This window comes from Protopterus annectens, chromosome 14.part0 (assembly GCF_019279795.1).
Source record: "Protopterus annectens isolate FY-2018-M chromosome 14.part0, PAN1.0, whole genome shotgun sequence".
NCBI lineage: Eukaryota > Metazoa > Chordata > Ceratodontiformes > Protopteridae > Protopterus > Protopterus annectens.
Window position 1 is genome coordinate 988,988,472 of NC_056748.1, and position 19,804 is coordinate 989,008,275.

Genomic DNA, 19,804 nt, shown 5'->3' on the forward strand with positions numbered 1-19,804 from the left:
AACACTACTCCATTGCAACATGTAAAAACATTATTGCTTAACTCTCAATAACACAGTGATGCTGACTGTTCTGTATTTACAGTAACAGGGAAGTAATGCATCTCATCCATAAGATAAAACCTAAAAACATGCATCTCAAAACACTTCAAACAATGAATTTAAAAATGTTATGATTGAAGTATGTCATATGGAACTAATGACAATAAAGTCAAGAACCATTAGGAAAACATCTTACTATAATATATGGGATACTTTACAAAATTTGTTAAAACAGTCTTAGTTTCATTAGTAAGATGTTACAGTTTAATTAATTGATTTGATTTGCAGTGGATGTCTTTGTAAATACTTTGGTTGTTTTATCAAATGTTATAATTGTTTATATATTAACTGCTTGTATAAGATTGTTATAATATTTATTTTGTATGTTAAAAATAATAAACTTGTTTTAAAAAAAAGAAAACACTTCAAACAAGTGTGTTAATGTTTTTAGACTATTAACATAAATGGGAAGAAATCCTTCCAACAGAATTCTTTCATTTTTCTCCAAAATCCCAGATGGCTCTGTGACAGAGGAATGCATGCAACCAATTGTACAAAACAAGACAGCTCTTGGGTCAGAACAAATCAGTGGTAACCTGGAGGTCTGCTACTCTGAAAACCTTGGGATTCAACAACTGTTTTGTTGTCTGTACAGTTATACAGAGTTAAGAATGAATAAAATTAAAGATAAAGGCACTCATGTAGCTCAAAATTACACTTTTTTATTTAGAGAGAGTCCTTCAACCATTACTCATGCACCATGCTCAGTCTTACTGCCACATACGTGGTTGGCTTATCATCCAGTACTAAAAAAACTCAACATATGTTCAGGGTCATGGTGCAATGAACAGTACTATAACACACAGTCCTCTGCATAAGTCATCATTCTATCAGGTATAGCATTTGGCAAAATGAAAACTGACATTTACCACTGAAGTTTAGAAAGCTCTTGTTTCTATACAGACAGTTAATCAAGAAGTATTATCAACTACTATGTAATTTAGTTGATTTACGAAAAAAAGTCTCTCTGTCCTTTGCAATTTTCACTTGCTCTTCAAATAAGATCTACTAAACAGTACCTTGTTGGAAATAATATACAATGTAATAAATCAGAAGTAAGGCAGAACCTGAATCCCTGGGTTGTTTGTGTGATACTAAAGTGATGCACATAACTTACTAGGGAAGAACTAAATGTTAAAAAGTGTTTTCCTTTATGCTACCCATCTCTAGCACAGAGAAATAAATCTTTCACTATGACCTAGGTCTCCACCTCAAACAGACAGATTGGGGGATGGGAGAGAGGGGCTAAAGCAGGCTCAACCATTATGGAGGGAACGAGATGTGGTTTCCAATCAGCTGATACTCCGAATGCAAACCTATACTGAAGGCCAGTGATCAAGGTGACGTGTACTTGGTATCGCAAGCCTTTTAACAGTAGCTGTCAGGGGCATGATTAAGGGAGAGGGCACTGTTGGCCTGCAGTAATGCTGTGTAAATGTCAGCCACCAGTGGATGGGGTTAGGGCCCTACAGTCTATGTCAGAATGATGTGGCTGCTGATTGGAGGAGGAGGAGGTACCTGTCAGTTGTGGATACATTGACATGAATATCTTCAGGTCCTTATTTCGGGTTGAGCTGGACTTACAGGGCCAAACGGACAATAATAACCTTGCTGTGGTTGGACACATGCAAGTTCAGTCATCACAGGGATCCAGACTGCAAGGGAGGGGGTAATCCAGACTAACCAAGCCATGTGATGATGGTGCCTCCCCCATAGTGCATACGGGGGTTGCAAGCACAAACTAAATTCATGTCTACCTGGATAATGGTCTCTCAGGATGGATCTCGTCTCTGTAGTAGAAATACTTGATACAATATCATGAATGTACTCAAGGTTCCACTGGTGGAGGCTTGTTGGTTGGCAAGTACCGGGGTAAATTACCTTATATTTTACAGCAATACCTTATGTGGTACACACTGTTTTCTTACCAGTGCCCAGTGGCAAAATATATTCTAGAAATCCAAAGAGAGTGCAACAGAACTGAGCAAAAACAGAAAAAATGTACATCTGTCTAAATAAAAACATAGACATTAAATTACTAACATCCAGTCCTTGGTATCTGGATATCACTGAAATGTACAAGCTCCTTTATAGAAAATACTGCAGGCCACTTTTAAGGCCTGCTTTATAATGTGCCTTATGCCATCATGTATACACAAATAAATAGGCACAGTCACACAACTGTTATAATTTCCTATAAAACAGTAATATACAGACACAAATATATTACAGTGCTTTACTAAGCAGATGCTATAATTTTTGGAACAGCTACTTGAGAAACTGCCTTCTGACTTCTTTCAGCAGACATGCGCTCCAAACGTTCACTGTAAAACCCATTAAAATCCAACCTGTAAAACAAATAAAATAAAATATGTCAGAAATCTTTCTGTTAACTTCAGTACTGCAGAGGAGGAGAATGATAGTCTGATGCAAATGCAAGTCTGTTTACCAAAAGTACTTTTAACAACGAAATAGCAATTTTGCTGGAAGATAAGGTCTATTTAGACAATCTTGTCTACCAGTTTCCACACCTGCTGAATAAGGCAGAGATCTTACCTAACCAGCAAACTATTTCTTCTCAATGTTTGTACATGCATTCTCAAATTCTTGCTAATATGATCATACTACTACTAGTAACATATCCCAACCATCCACTACCTTTTCAGTGAAAAAATGTCTTCATGTCTCCCATGAAGCATTAACAGTGTATTTTCAATTTGTGGCCTCCTCTTCCTGTACATTAAAACATTTATACATTAAGTACATGGACACCAATTAAACCAATGAGGTAATTATGCTCCCTTTCTGCTTTCTTTCTTTCTTTCCTTCTTGAAAACGATTCATAATATGTATAAGTTCTTGTAGTGCCTCATTACACAGCTTCAACTGCAGACTCTGCAGCATTTCTGCTGTCCTCTGAACTGCCTCTATCGTCTTTTGTCTAAATCTTCACAATGATGAGGTCTTATAAGTTCTCTCAACAAAGGAATAATAACATAACATCTTTATATAATATCAAACACCCATCTTGACAAGTCAGTGACTAGTGATTTCTTCTCCACCCATCAGAGCTTTGCATTTTTTTCTTCAAGAAACACTTTCTGCAATGTCTGCATGCTTGGTTGACATGCATCCTAATTTAACATGCCAGATACACAAACACAGTTATCCCTTAAGTCCATGAGATCTTTTTATCTGTCTAGACAGTTCAGACCCCAATCCTTGCTTTTGCTGGTACAAGCATGACAATAAGCATCCAAGAGGTCATCAAATTACCAGCCAATCCCTTAAAATCCATTATTGGCTTGGGGAACAGCACAATAATAATAACTGCCATATGTGCCAACAGATCAACCACTGAATCACGGTATCTAAGCTGAGAAAGCTTTGTTGCCTACTTTGTAAAACTTTGTAAAAATGGACGTCAAGGGCTTTTAAAAAAAAAAAAAAGGCAGGGAAAGTCCTTCTGACACCCCAAACAGCATAGGTCAAAGCACTGTCAAAAGGGTAAGCACTTTCAGGAAGTGTCCAGCTGCATAGTAATACCCTTCAAGTGATAAGCTAATCATAGACTACTAAATGCTTGAGCATAAACCACTCCTTAGCCTTATCTAATACCTTAGGACTGGAGGGAGGTACACTCTTGGCTTTCAATATGAAGCAAACATCCTGGGGTTCCTGCTCTGTCCTACACCATCAGCTGTAGCCTGTGGGTGCCGATCCTGATCATGAAGCTTGGTGACTTGACTCATCTGGTCATGGACTATGGGTCCTTGGGACAGGGGACTCACCAGAGCCCTGTATGGGACTACCAGGCCCCAGCTATTTTCTCCATACCAGGATTTACACCTTTGTGCCCGGACATCAAGAAGATGCTGACTGTCTGATGGGAAAGCACAGCCATGTACAGAACTTACCATAATAGTACATGGTTGAGTAGAATCACTGTTATAGTGAAAAAAGAGGGATGTCTGCAACAGGCAGTCTGGACATCTGGCTAATCTTCCAGAGCTGTGCATCCACCCACTCCAAAATGGGTTAACTCCACGTTCCTTACCAAAATCTATATGTTTCCATTATAAAGACAGTATCAGTCCATGCCATCTTTAGTTATTTCTTGTCCCTGAAGAGGTTGGAATAGAACCATCTAAAAGAGAGGGGCCCCATCTCAGCCTAACAACAACCATCCCAGAAGTGTGGCACTCTCAAGGAAACATGGACAAAGCGGGGGGGAGTCAGGGTCTTAAAAAGACAGCAACAGGGGCAGAAGAGAGGAAGGAACCTGGGGACATACCCCAGTCCTAGGATTTCCCCATAATGGAAAATGAGAAGTTATGTACCTACCATAACGTTCCATGTTAGTTGTCTTCTTCTCGCCTTCTTTCTTGCTGGATGGGTTCGGAGCCAATCCTCGGCTCCGACTCGGCCAATACTAAAGCTCGAGAGCTATTTTTACCGGCTCGAGGCTTTCCTATATCCCACAATGCTAGGCAGTAAATACCCAGATATCGTTTGATAGCTAAAAGTATAGCAGTGCTGGTCTCCTAGAGACAGAGAAAAATGAAATCCACCTCTATAGAAACTACCTGTAGAACTATCAATCAGGGGCTATAGAGGTCGTTGACGCTGTGGAAGATAAAAGATCCCAAGGATCCTCTCGGTCTGTCCAGGCTAGGGGGATGGAGGGTGGGACGCAAGAAAGAAGGCGAGAAGAAGACAACTAACATGGAATGTTATGGTAGGTACATAACTTCTCAATGTTAAGTTGTCAATCTCGCCTTCATTCTTGCTGGATGGGACCGCGTCCCTAGCACCCTTATCCTGGGTGGCTCATCGGAACAGACTCTTGAGGACGGTGGAACCAAAGTTAGCCCGGTTTCTGGAGGCCATATCCAATTTATAATGTGAGATAAAGGTATGAGGAGAAGCCCATGTAGCAGCTTGACAGATGGAATCTATGGGCAGTCTGTCTTGGAAGGCTACTGACGTAGCTAACGCCCTGGTTGAATGAGCTCTAGGTTGTGATGGTAGCTTTTGGTGTCTGAGTTCATAAATGAAGGAAATTACAGAGGCCAGCCATCTCGAAAGGGACACTTTGGAAACTGGAAGGCCCATCTTCCCTTCCACATAAGATAGGAATAGCTGGTTAGACTTCCTAAACTGTTTAGCTCTATCCAAATAATAATGAAGCTGGCGATGAACATCTAGGAAATGTAACTTTTGTTCTGCCTTGTTGGAATAATTAGGGAAGAAAACTGGAAGGTCGATTGTCTGATTCAGATTCGCCTCAGAAGAAACCTTGGGTAAAAAGGAAGGGTTGGTCCGAAGGGACACCCTGTCTTTGTGGAAAACTAAGTATGGAGGATGACTGCAAAGAGCATGAAGTTCAGATACCCGTCTAGCTGATGTTATGGCTACTAGAAAAAGGGTTTTCCATGAAAGCAATTTCAGAGAGCAGGAAGCGGCCGGTTCGAAGGGGGGGGGAATCAAGGAGGCTAGAACCAAATTTAAGTCCCACTGAGGTGGAGGGTCTCTAATTGGGGGCTTGAGCAAAAAGATACCTTTTAGAAAGGCTTTGCAAAGTTTTTGGGACATGATGCTGGAGTCTGAAAAGCCTACATGGAAATTAGATATAGCCGCCAATTATACTCTAATAGTAGACGAAGAAGAACCTGAGTGAAAAAGTTCTGCCAGGAAGTCTAGTATAGACTGGATAGGTGCAGTGAAAGGGTCTATGTTATTAGTTGCTGCCCAGAAGGAAAAAACGTTTCCACTTGCTATTGTAAATCCTTCTTGTAGAAGACCTGTGGGAGGCTATAAGGATGTTACGGACCGAATGGGAAATTAAAGGAAGCCTGGCTAGGGTAGGAAGCAGAGCAACCAAGCTGTGAGGTTGAGAGATAGGAGGCAGTGGTGCAGCTGACCTGATTGATGGGTCAAAAGATCTGGCACTGGATCCAGATGCCAAGGCTGCTCCAACAGAAACCGGTGAAGGAACAGAAACCATATCTGACGAGGCCAGAAAGGGGCAATGAGGATCATGTCGACTCTCAATGCGGTAGCTTTCTGAATTACTTGAGAGATCAGTGGAAAGGGGGGAAAGGCATACAGAAGTCCCCGGGGCCAATCGTGGACTAGAGCGTCCCTGGTGGGTTGACCTGGTAGGGGAAAGAGGGTGAAGAAATCGTGACACTTGCTGTTTTGGGGAGTAGCAAAAAGATCGCAGCAAGGTCTGCCCCATCTCTGAAAAATTTCTTCCAGCACTGACTGTTTGAGAGACCACTCGTGTGGTATGAGTATGGCCCTGCTCAACTTGTCCGCTATCACGTTGGACTTCCTGGGGATGTGCATTGCTATCAGAAACCGCTGAGATGAGATCGCCCACTGCCAAAGTCTGAGTGCCTCTCGACATAAGGGATAAGACTTGGTTCCGCCCTGTTTGTTGATGTACCATACTACAGACATATTGTCTGTCTGAATTGCAATAATCCCGGTGGGAAGAGAGTGCTGAAGGGCTTGCAACGCTAAAAGTACTGCTCTCATCTCCAGGACATTTATGTGCAAATGGCTTTCGAAAGGTTGCCATGTGCCCTGGACCGTCCTTGCCCTGACAATGCCCCCCCACCCGATCAGGGAGGCGTCCGTTGTCACCGTGGCAACCGGGGGGGGGCAACGGATCTGCCCTGAAGAACTAGAGGGGAGGTCATCCACCAAGATAGATGCTTCTTGCATGATTGGGTCAGCAGAATACTGTGAGACATTGGGAGCTGTTGGAAGGACCACTGAGAAAACAGCATCCACTGGAGGATCCGCATGTGAAAGCGGGCTAGGGGAAGAAGTGTAATGGCAGCTGCCATGAGACCTAAAACCTTCAAGACAAACCTGGCTTTGATCCTGTCGCACTGAAGAAGAATGTGAACATGTTTGCGGATATCTGATGCTCTTTGCTCTGTTAGCTTCGTGGAAAGATGAATTGTGTCTAAGGTGGCGCCTATAAAGGTAATAGACTGACAAGGCAACAAGGCAGATTTTTCGAAATTTATGGAAATGCCTAGAGCTTGACAAGTATGAATGGTGTAGTCTCTGGATATGAGAAGTTGACACCTGGTGGTAGCGGTAAGGAGCTAGTCGTCTAAATATGGAAACACCTGGAATCCTTGTCGTCTCAGATGAGCCGTGACCACTGCCATGCATTTGGTGAACACTCGGGGGGGCTGCAGTGAGACCAAAGGGCAGGGCTCTGAACTGATAGTGACTGGCTCCCAGCCGGAAGCGGAGGAACCTTCTGGAGCGTCTGTGCATCTTGATATGATAGTACGCATCCTGAAGGTTTATTGAGCACATCCAATTGTCCTGACCCAAGAAGGGTAGAATGGACTGAAGCGTGACCATCCGGAATTTTGTTTTGTTTACAGACTTGTTTAGTCTGCTGAGATCCAATATCGGTCTCCAGTCCCCTGTCTTTTTTGGAACCAAAAAGAATTTGGAGTAGATTCCGGATCCTTGCTGGTCTGCCGGGACTGGCTGGATAGCTCTTTTTGACAGCAGCTTTGATATTTCTAGCGCTGCTTGTTCCCTTAGACCGGGTGGAACGTCTGGAAGGGGCCCTTTTGGTTGAGATGGGATGTGGACAAAGGGAATTTTGTAACCCTCGGATATAATTGACTGTATCCATTTGTCTTGAGTGAGAGGAAGCCAGGCTTCTGGATACAGTGATAATCTTCCCCCGACTGCCTCCGAAGGTGGACAGTCGGGCAGCTCCTCAGGGATGCTGAAAAGGTTTGTCAGAGAGAGTCTCTCTGCTACCTTGATTTTGCGGACCCCCCCTGCCCCTAGGGCGGCATCTATTGCTGTTCCCCCCACTGCCTCTAGAGGAGAACTGACTCCGTGCATCAGGCGAGACTCCCTGTGATTTGCGGAACCACATTTCCCCCCCCTTCTGACCCTTGGAATACGGTCTAGAAGGGGTAGAAAACCGGACTCCCACGGCAGATAGAGTCTTGCCATCCTGTTCGCACCTAGTCAACGTGTCCTTCACCTGAGGTCCAAACAACGCTGAACCATCAAAAGGAAAATTGGTGAAGGACGCCTTGAAAGGGCCCGCAAAGTTACAAAGCCGCATCCAGGCATGACGTTGCAAAGCTACACCTGTGCCAGCGGCCCTACTCGCCCCATCGGCCACATAGGAAATAAGACGCATGGAGGAGTTGACGACTGAATTCAGGGTTGCCAACTGGGAGTTCATTTTGTCTCGAAACCCCTCAGTTGTTGGATCCTGCAAAGCATCACCCATTTCCTTGAGCATATCTCTCTGAAGACGGGTGAAGTGACACAAGTAGTTCAGCGAACGCATAGCAAAGGTCGCTGAGGAGAACATCCGCTTACCGTACCTATCCATAGTCCTAGATTCCCTATTAGGAGGATGGATAGGTACCGAAGGATCGGCTAATTCCTTCTTAGTGGCTGCGGCCACCACCATAGCATCAACAGAGACGCCCTTGGATAAAAATTCTTTGTCCTTAGGAGCTGTAATAAACTTTGGACGGCCTTCGTGGGGTAGGTTCCACCGTATCAGGGGCTGTCCACGCCTTCCTTGCCACCACTTCCATGAGGGGGTCAAAGGGAGGAGATACCCAGGAGGTGGAAGGGCGAGAGCCAAAAGCCTCAAGGTAGACCGACTCGTCCTCTGAAGGGTTAAGGGTGGACCAGTTCCCCCTCTGTCTAAGGATCTCAAGGATGTCTGAAAAGGAGACATCCTCAGAGGAGGACCGTGGGGACCCTTCCGACTCATCCAAGTCGGTATCTGAGGTGATAGACTCGGGGGAGTCAATATGCTTCCTCTTGCATTGTTTCTTCCGAGGGGGTTCCCCTGAAGGATCAGGAGAAGCCTTGGAAGAGGAGGATATTCCCAGTGGGGAAACTTGAGACGTTGGCTCTCTACAGTCTGGGACGAGAGGGTGGGTAGAGACCATCGCAGGCACTGTAGAGGGAGGAGCTGAGGGAGCCGACCGTGGAGCAGACACCGGGTCTAGCACGCTCCGCATGACCTCGAAGGTGCCCCGATCAGGCGGGGCCGAAGATCCCCGCTCAGAAGAGATGAGGACTCCTCCTGGCACCGAAAGGGACGGCTCCGAGGCCGATGTCGGGGCCGAGCTCACCAGCGCCGAAGCTCCGAGAGGGAGAACGGGCTTGGACAAGGGTCCGATGCCACTCGCCCCCTCGGAGCCGAAGAGGGAAGCCCGGTGCCCAGATCCCTCCAAGGAGGAGATCGGAGCCGACGACGGAGCCGAAAGTGGAAGTATCGGCTCCGACAGTCACGGCTCCCAGAAGCTCCGGCTCCGAACTCATGGGAATAGGAGGAAGAACTGAGGAAGGGATGGGTATAGCCACTGACCGTTGAGTAGGGCTATGCAGTATTTGGGCCAGTGCCTGGGACTTGAGAAGTCTGCTCACCACCCTCTCTAAGTCGTGGTCGGACAGTCTGGAGGACCGAGAGGAGTGGGACCTATGGCTCCTCTCTGATAAAAGTGGAGATCCCGGGGCCGAGTGGATAGAGCCAATGGATGGGGATCTCGATCTCTTCCTAGTAGATGGCTCCGACAAAGCTATCGAAGCCGTCTGAGTCTCGGACCTCTCAGCTCCAGCTGGAGCCGAGGTAACAGTTTGAATCTTCGAAACATCGGCTCCAGACAGAGTCGATGTCGAAGCAGCCTTAGAGCCACCAGCGGATGGCTCAGAAGCTGGAGCCGACGCCTTGGAAGGCTTAGAAGGTTTTCCTGATGCGGTCTGGTTCAGGGAGCCTTCAGGCTTTAATAAGCCTCGAAGTATCAGTTTGTTTTTGCGTTCCTGCAGGACTCTTGGACTGAAAGCGTGGCAGACAGAACAAGAGTCCTGCAGGTGCAAAGGTCCCAGGCAATATACACAAGAAGTGTGACCGTCTGTCAGAGACATTTTCTGACAGCACGAGTCACACTTCTTGAAGCCTGAGACCTTGGAGTCTTTAGACATCCTAAAGTGGCTGTAAAACACAGACACACACACAGACACACCTTTAAAGAAAGGGGAAAACTAAGCCAATCACTCACACAATAAAGTATGACTAAGGGAAAGAAGTGAGGAGGGCCCGAAGGCCTAAGGAAATTAACAGGGGATAAACGGGAAAAACAATTAGGGGAACCCGAATGAAACTAGGGATAGATAACTAAAAGACTATTTTGAGAAACTATCCTAAAGAAAAATAAGGGGATTTTAGAGTTTGACAACTATAAAAGGTCACTAACCCGCAGAGCCGGTAGAAACAAGCACCTCACAGCTAAAGCGGCAAACGAGATCTGGGTATTTACCGCCTAGCAATGTGGGATATAGGGGAGCCTCGAGCCGGTAAAAATAGCTCTCGAGCTTTAGTATTGGCCGAGTCGGAGCCGAGGATCGGCTCCGAACCCATCCAGCAAGAATGAAGGCGAGATTGACAATTTAACATTGGGGTGTACAGGGGAAATTGGTAGCGTGACAGTGATCTTACTTGGACATCTACTATCATATAAAGTTCTTTATACAACTGTCTTATATTCTTCTCATGGCAGGTTGTGATAATAGCAGATATGTATGATCACTGTTGCAATCATCACTAGAGGGATGCTTCTCAAAGCTTTCCTTCCCCAGTACAGGGAGGCCGACTAGGACCCATAGGACGACTGAAACAGTCCCTGAAGGAAGGTAGGCACAAACCTCATCTGGCTTGAGGCTGAATATCCAATCTAGAGTATTTGGAAAAAGTGTGCACTGGATGACCCTATAGCTGCCTTGAGAAGGCCTTGAGTGTTGCCCCCCCCCCCCCCAAAAAAAATATAAATGGTAGCTGCTGTGTCCCTGGTACAATGAGCTTTGATGGGAACTTATAGTGGATTCTGGAGAACCACATAACAGAAGACCATAAATAAGCTATCCACTTGGAAATTGCTTACAGACTGGCATTCACTCATTTTTAGTAGCAAAGGAAACAAACATCTAGAGAGTGTAAAATCTTGTCTGTCTTGTTTTGTAATTTAAGAAAGAAAATAGGAAACTGAATGGTTTGGTTTAGTGACATTTCTCATATAACGTGTGGCACTGAAGGAGGGGTTTATGCACAAGCTTGCCGTGTCTTTAGGGAACATTAATAAGGGCTCTTTATACATTAATATTTACACCACAGGTATCCTTCTTGCTGAAGTAATAGCTATGAGTGGTTCAAGTGAGGTATTCAGGAATAGTGTAGCTGTAGGTTGAAAGTGAAGTAAGGTTAATTTCTTTAAGAAGAAACTCAGATCCCAGGCAAAGATGACCTCTTTTACCTGGGGGAAGGGGTGGGGGTGTAGGATATCTTTAAGTAGCTGCTTCATCAGAGGCCTAGCTGTAAATGAGGCTCCATGAGCAAGCAGGCTGTAACAGCTGACCAATACACTTTAATGGATGCACATTTGCACCCAGAGGTAAACAACTCACACACATGCTGTAGAACCACAGATGCCTCCAATGATTTTTCATCTTGGTTCATTTATTGGCCCCAGAAGGAAAACTTGAATTTGGCTTGGTAGGATTTCTTTGTACCTGATCTCCTAGCTCTCCCAATTATATTAAGCATGTCCCCAAAGTAAAGGTGTCTAAAGGGTACTAAATTCATGTCCTCTTCACTGCTAGTCTGAATGCAGACAGGTGTGGCACATACCAAGGACCTCCAGAGCTGCTTCAGGAGACTGACACGTTGAGGTAGCATTTTTGGTTCCTCCCTTACCACCTTCAGAAGAAAGGAGAATCAATGCTACCTTTTCAAGAAAAAAAATAATACTGCCTCTACTCTTTTCTCCCTAATTTTCTGAATTACTCAAGGGATTAAGGATATGGGAAGGAAAGCATATAGAAAAACAGACTAGCCCAGTTAATGGAGAAGGCATTCAATACTCAAGTGCATTTGCTTTGTGGTCTGCAGCTTGATTTCTATATATCTCTAACGCTCAGAAAAGCAGAGAGATATTTAGTACCCCCACTTGTAAGTTCTACAATAGTGTCCCTGTTTATTATCCATATGTGAGAGTCTACTGAATTCCTGTTTAACTGACCAACTACAAAATTTTTTTGAGATAAGATGTGAGCATCACTCAGGATCTTCTGGGCCTGTAGGGCATCTTCCCAAGCCGGCATGGCAAACCTGAAGGAGGATTCGAATGAGTACCTCCACTGTTGTCTGTTTGTGTACTAAATAACTATGACATTATCCATAATCAAATATAGAACTCCTGATTTCCAAGTGTGTTTGAAAGCTGCGAGGGCCCGGATCACTGCCATTATTTCTTTCACATTTCAATGCCGATTCTTTTCTTTGGGGATCAAGATGGCCCTACACTTTAAGATACATAGTATGGCCCCCATCAGTGCCCGAGGCATCCATAGTCAAGGCTGGTCTGGACAGGGTTATATGAAAGGAATACCTTGATTGCTTTGCACTTGAACAGCCCAATATATCATGATGTGATGATGACGCTACTGAAATAGGGCTTTCTTGCCAATGTACTATGTTTCTTCTTCCTGAGTATGTTTTTTGTACAACCACCTATGTACATCTAGTTTTCTTTACAATGTTTAAGATTCAATCCCTTTTAGTATAACTTGTTATGCATTAGAAGTAGTTTCTTACTTCCTAGAAAGACACGTTGCCAACTAGATCTTGTAGATAGAACACTTTGCACTGAAAATTAACACATGTTGATGTAGTAGTGAAACCAAATGTAAATAAGAAGCAGCTCCTGTACAGAGGTAAGTTATTTTGATTACCCATAACGCTTTACAATTGTATGTAAACCATTACTCGGTACCTACCATGATGTTGTTTTGTGTGTGTGGTTAAAGAGAAAATCTGAGTAAACTGTAAAACTAAAAAGCACACTAGAATCTTCATTTTTTTTTTTTTTTTGCAAAATAACTTGCAACTTCATTGTGAGGAGTAAACTAGGAAATGAAATTGATTATAAAACAAACATGCTTCCAGACATGACCAATACACTTCAAACTCTGCTCTTAATCTACTAAAAACTGCAATTATTTTTGATATCCACAGGTCCTAAGTTCTTCATCTTACATCCCCTAAACCACCTGCCTATTTTCCTTTTACATACGGAAAGCCACAACCTGGAGTCCTTTTTATTTCACTGTCTACTGCACCACCAGGCTCTCTCATGCATGCTTCCTCTTATGCATCATTCTTCTCTAACAAACTTCCCTGATGTCTGAACTGATAATCTATATTAAATATGTACCAAAGGACCAGGAACCAAGACCACAAACAATTCCAAAAGCTGAGAAAATACTGAAAGCACCAGCAAGCCAGAAAAAAATATTTTCCCAGTTTTATTAAACAGATTAAGCACTTTCGTCAGTTTGTAACTAAGACATCATCAGAATCCATACTCACATCACAAAACACAGTACTTAAATAATACAACAATACATATCACATAATAACATGTTAATTGATTAATTAGTCGCTAATAAAAAAACTTTTAACCCCTTCTTAAATTAAAAAAAAATTACACACTAAATATTCCACAAAGAACTTAATAACTATACATTATAAGACTAAGTGTAATGCACTACCTATAGAAATACACTCATTCAAGCCAGGGAAGACGCTAGCATTTAACTTTAGTTGCCATATCATCTCTCTATATTTTATTAAGTCCTCCCATGGCCCCCTTCTCATGCTTTGGGGAACATAATCTAACCCAAAACAGGCACAACCGGAAATGTCACTTGTAAATAGTTCAACACTTCACCATCAATTTGCACTTGATCAAACATATCCTGGAGAAAAAAAATCAATTTTCCTGTAAGTAACATGAATATAATTTTGAGTCATTTCCTTATATATGTCCTCATTGTTTAAAAAAACAAACATTTTGTTAAAATAATTCAGAATAAATAAAAATTCAAAGACGAATTTGTAAGCATAACTTGGATATTAAAAACAAGAACGAAAGGAATTCCTTATTTAAACATATTCAGTCCCACCCCCACTCTTTTATGTTTTTCAGGTTGAATTATGTACCCCAAAGCATGACGGGGGGCCATGGGAGGACTTAATAGAATACAAAGAGATGATATGGAAAATAAAGTTAAATGCCAGTGTCTATGTATAGTTATTATTTTTTTTGAGGAATATGTAGTGTGTAATTTTGTTTTTTGAATTTAAGAAGGGGTTAAAAGTTTTTTATTAATGACTAATTAATCAAGTGATATGTTATCATGTGATATGTATTGCTGTATTATTTAAGTACTGTGTTTTGTGGTGTGAGTATGGATTCTGATGAATTCTTAGTTACAAACAGACGAAAGCACTTAATCTGTTAAATAAAACTGGGAAAATATTTTTTCTGGCTTGCTGGTGCTTTCAGTATTTTCTTGGCTTTTGGAATTGTTTCTGATAATCTGTACAAAAGTCATCAGCTTAACTTTCAAAGGTAAAGGTCGTGGCCTCTAGACTTGCTTCCCCTCAAGTATTGTTCCATCAAACAAGGCTGTTGCCAGCACAGTAAGCATTGCTCTTGAAATCGGAAAGTCTTGCCATCATTTCAAACAAGAGTCCCTACTTTCACTTGCTCACTCACCCCATCCACACATTTACCATTACTAACACTAAGTTATCATCTCTAAAAGTATCAGCTGCATATTCCAAACCATTCTATTCAGCTTAAACCACATCTAGCAACCATCCTCTTTTTAACCCCCTTATATTGTCTCTCAACCTATTACTCAATACCATAGTTATTAAATTCATGATAACCTGAGGACAACCTTACTCATTTTGTCAACTACAAGGATTATATAGGTTCATAGGTAGGTACTAGGCTATTGGCCCTAGGGCCTATATAAGCCTAGTCAAAAGGTACCCTGGCTTTCGCCACCCAAAAAAATTATTTTCTTGTACCACTGTCGAGCAGAGCCACAGAAGAGATCCCCGGGGTGAATTTCCTATCTCCCATCCAATCATCAAGATTTTTCTTGAAGAGTGCTAATGAGGAGCTTTGTTTGATATAGATAGGTAGTTTGTTCCAGAGTATGGGAAGTCTCTGGGGCAGGAATATATCCCTCCAGCATGTTCTGTTTATTGTGGTGACAAGGTTTAGGTCCCTACTGCGTGTAGCTCAGAGGGATTGGGATTTCTTTAAGTGGAGCATGTCCAAAAGCCCTGGGTTTGACATAGCTTTGTGTGTTAGGCAGAAATCGCCTCTGAGTAGGTGATATGCGACGGAGTAAAGCTGCAGTTTTTTGAGACGGTCTGCATAGGGCATCTGTTTGAGGCCAGTAATCCTGTCTGTGAGGTATTTCTGCGGCCTTTACAGTTATTGTAGATGTCTTGTGAGGTACATACCAAAAGGGGCATTGTACTCTATAATGGGTCTAATGAGTGGCAGTGAGGAAACAATGACCTCTTTTTTCCTGGATGAGTAACCTTTTGTGATGAGGTGTGCCACGTAGAAGGATTTCCTGACTACTGTGGCGATGTGATTATCAAAAGAGAGACTACTGTCCACCTGTGTCCCAAGGCGTCATCACAATTTTGGTGTTAAGTAGACTACCGCCTACGTGGTAGCTTATGGGTACAGAGTTTTTACCAAAAGGGATGACAATGCACTTTTTGGCATTGAGCTTGAGGCCATGGCTTTTACACCAACAAGTGCTGAGCTCAAGGAAACAGACTTGAGTGCTGAAACTAAAAAAACAGACTAGTTCTAAAAAACAAAATTAAGCAAGAAGGCTTCCCTCCAACACAGAAAGGCTTGGGGGCTCAGAAGCCCACAAACAGTCCTGGACACAGCAAATCTGTATCCAGACTAGACTACCCACAGGAAAGGCAGGAAAAAAGCTTAGATTTTTTTTTAAGTGAAAAGAGAGAAAGGAGGAGCAGAAACTAAGTGGATTGGCCTTCTCAAATGTTCTCCCTGTATTAGGTAGAATGAGGTAATAACACTAGATTGGGAAGAGTGTCCCAGATCAGATTTACAGTAGGGGCGGGCAACTGCAAAGCCACCAGCTATAAGAACAGCATACAAATAGGGAGGGACGGTGGGAAACAAAACAGAAATGTTTCTCACAGCAGAAAGGCAGCAGTGAGCCTTTAAATGAAAGTTTTAAACAGATAAATGAGCCTCTAGAGAAAGCTTTTAACTGCAAACAAGTTATATGACACTCTCCTTGGCAGGATATCAGAATCAAACAACCCAAACAGATGCTTAATAAAAGTGGGCAATTTCCAGTTAATACCTCACACACAGTGAAACTAGCTAGAAAAGTATGCAGTAGACAAAGTGCTATAAATAACTTGAAAAAAAAAATAAGCAAAAAAAAAAACAGGATACTTAATGTTATATATTATAAATCCGAGTTTGCTCAGTGTCCTTCCTTCGATTAGCTCAGTGTAAAATGGCAGAAACACTCACAAACTTAACTTCTTAGGTAATAGAAAGATGAAACCTGAGATAACTTTAAAAACAGCTCAAAAGAACCAATGAGGGGCTTACTCTAAGCTGTAGTCCAGGTGACCCCAGTCAGCCAATGACCATAAATAATCCCCTCTCACTAAAATGCCTAATGGCTTTGTCTAAAGCAAGATGTCTTTGAACATGTGCTCAGACACACAGCCTCCACAAACACTAGCCCAAACACAAGCCTAAATATGGACAATGCTACAAAATACCCACACTGCTTGGGTAGAAACAAACTGCAGAAATGTTTCTCACAGCAGAAAAGCAGCAGTGAGCCTTTAAATGAAAGTTTTAAACAGATAAAGGAGCTTCTAGAGAAAGCTTCTAACTGCAAACAAGTTATATTACACTCTTCTTGGCAGGAGATCAGAATCAAACAACCTAAACAGATGCTTAATAAAAGTGGACAATTTCCAGTTAATACCTCACACACAGTGAAACTAGCTAGAAAAGTATGCAGTAGACAAAGTGCTAAAATAACTTGAAAAAATAACAAAAAAAAAAAAGGATACTTGATGTTATATATTATAGATTTGAGTTTGCTCAGTGTCCTTTCTTGTAAATGATTATTTTTCATATTACATGTTAGCTCAAATGGATCTAAGTATTTGAACAAACTGCAATATGTGTTGCCTATATGCCTTAGCATTCTTTAAGATTTGTATTACATTTCCTCACTGTGCTGGTCACATTAGAATGTTTTGTTAAAATACTTATCTCCCTTGGGACAGTGCTTACAATTGGCTTTCTATTCTTGGCTCAGTCACCTAGGCCAGTAAACAAATGAAAATTAATAAAATAAAACATCACCTGGTTTGCACAGAGACCTAGAAAGCCAAATATATGAACAAAATACATATTTTTTCATGGCTGGTGATTTTATTTCTTCTCTCCGTCAACAAGCAGCAAAAACAAGGAGTGTAAATTTGCATCCAATCCCATCTGCAGTGACTTAAATTTTCTATTATCAGGCCATTGAAATGTATTCTCTTAATTCTTCTTGTACAAAGAAGAAAATCCCCAAGGAATGAACTGTGCCTGTAAGACAACAACAAATGTAACTGAAGAAAACAAGGCACAGAAACACGACTGGAAGCACAAAATGTTAAAAATTTAACGAGGTAAGCGCTGTCACACCAAATACTACTGCTTCTACAGACCATATAAAAAACTGCATCAGCAAGCACTCTTAATATATTCACTCTAGTTCAAAGCAGCCAATAAACACTGGAGAAGGGTAAAAACTTAGCTACAGCTTGTATCATTTAAACTGACTTGTGCTTTCAGTACAGGTTTAACAGAAACCCTGTCACTTAGACCTGGGTATTTATCAGCTTGCCATAAAATAATCCAATGCAATTCTCTGCTTTCAGTGTAATTTTTCACATCACCTCCACGTATATTTTCAGAAATAATTTCAACAACTTGAAATCTAAAGCCATGTTCATTTTCATTCTGCATGCAGTGTCTGGCCAGTGCATTTTTGGTGTCACCATTCCTAATACAATATATATGCTCCCTGACTCGTTCCATCAGTGACCTGTTAGTTTTTCCTACACAGAAACAGTAGCAAACTGTGCATGTTGCCAGATAAGTCAAATTCCTAGTTCGACAGTTAGCTTTAACTTTAAATTTATACTCAAATTGGGTGACTGGATGAATAAAACATACTGATGTATTAATAAATGTACAGAAATTGCATGTAAGGCATTGTAAAGTACCTGCCCAACCATCATCTAGTCTCTTACCTTTTTCTTTTACATTTTTATAGCAAAGCTGCCTTTTAAGAGATTTCTTGTTCTTAAAATCTAAATTTGGTCTGTGACCAACAACTTTTGAAATATCATTGTCTAAGCTCAATACAGACCAATTTGACTTAATAATGTTCATTATGCCTGTCATATCACTAGTATAAAATAAAGACATAGGCACACTATTCCTATTACTAATGGCCTGGGGAGATTTTGCTTCAAAGACTTGGTTTGAAAAAATATGACTTTGCCTTATTTACCATTTGTGTAACTCCCATACTAATGTTCCTTTTAACCTCACATCCTTTATAGCCCCTTTCATGAAATTCTTTTTTAAGCATCTGGACATCTTGCCTGAAAGTTTAATCTCATTGTATAACCCTTGATAACATTCCAAAATATATGGCTGGGGTGCATACTGTCCCTGTGCAAAATGGCATTCCTCCTACAAGGTTTTCTATATAATTTAGTCTGGAGGCTCCTGGTTGTGTCAATGCTGACTAGCACATCCAGGAAATCTATTTCACTAGTAGAGAACTTGTATGTGAATTTTAGAAAAGAGGTAGTGGACTCCAAATAGCTACTGAACAGTATAAGCTGTTCTTCAACCCCCCCCCCCCACACACAAAAAACAAGTCATCTACAAATCTCCTGTAGAAGCTCACAAGTGTGGTATATTCATCCAAATTTAACAGGGAGTTTTTCTCCCATTCAGCCATGACTATGTTGGCGTAGCTACTGGCACAGGATGTGCCCATAGCTAAGCCAATCTTCTGTAGAAACAGATGTCCTTCAAAAAGAACTACATTCTTTTCTAACACAATTTCCAGGAACATACAAATAATTTCAATTTTACTCGGGGTATATTCACTGTGTTTAACAAGGAATTCATGTACCATAGAAATTCCCAAAGAATGGGGGATGGCAGTAAATAATGATACAACATCCATTGTTACTAACAAAAAGCCATCTCTCAACTTCCCATTTACACTATAGTTGTATAAGTCTTTGAGAAACTGTTTGCTCTCTCTCCACTAAAGGGCTCAGGTTCTTTTCAATAAATATAGAAAAGGGCTCTGTGAGCCAACCACTTCCTGAGACAATAGGTCTAAATTGTAGTTGTAATGCATTCTTATGTATTTTTGGGAGTCCATGGAAAACTGGAATCAGTGGGAACTCAACAGATAAATAGGTGTATAATTCATTAGTAATAATATGATTGCAATAACAAACAAAGCAGCATCAACCTGGATTATTTTATGGCAAGCTGATAAATACTCACGTCAAAATAACAGGATTTAACATTTTATGCTTACAGTCCTGTTTCTGTGCCTTGTTTTCTTCATTTAATTCTTCTTGTGTTTTAACTTTGGGTGTTTAGTCTGGACAGTGGTCTTCAGCTCATGAATTTTACTCTTTAGTATCCCCATAATGTAC

General features: G+C 41.8%; 1 protein-coding gene across 2 annotated transcripts in view; it reads right to left on the reverse strand.

The window, feature by feature from the left end:
* Positions 1-739: 739 nt before the first annotated feature.
* TUBGCP2 (tubulin gamma complex associated protein 2) overlaps positions 740-19,804 on the reverse strand; it is a 1,158,397-nt gene continuing 1,139,332 nt past the window's right edge. For both annotated transcript variants that reach the window (XM_044056780.1, XM_044056781.1), the window contains exon 18: positions 740-2,447. In XM_044056780.1, coding sequence (XP_043912715.1) covers positions 2,339-2,447 — 109 coding nt within the window. In that variant the 3' untranslated portion in view covers positions 740-2,338. The remainder of the gene's footprint in view (positions 2,448-19,804) is intronic.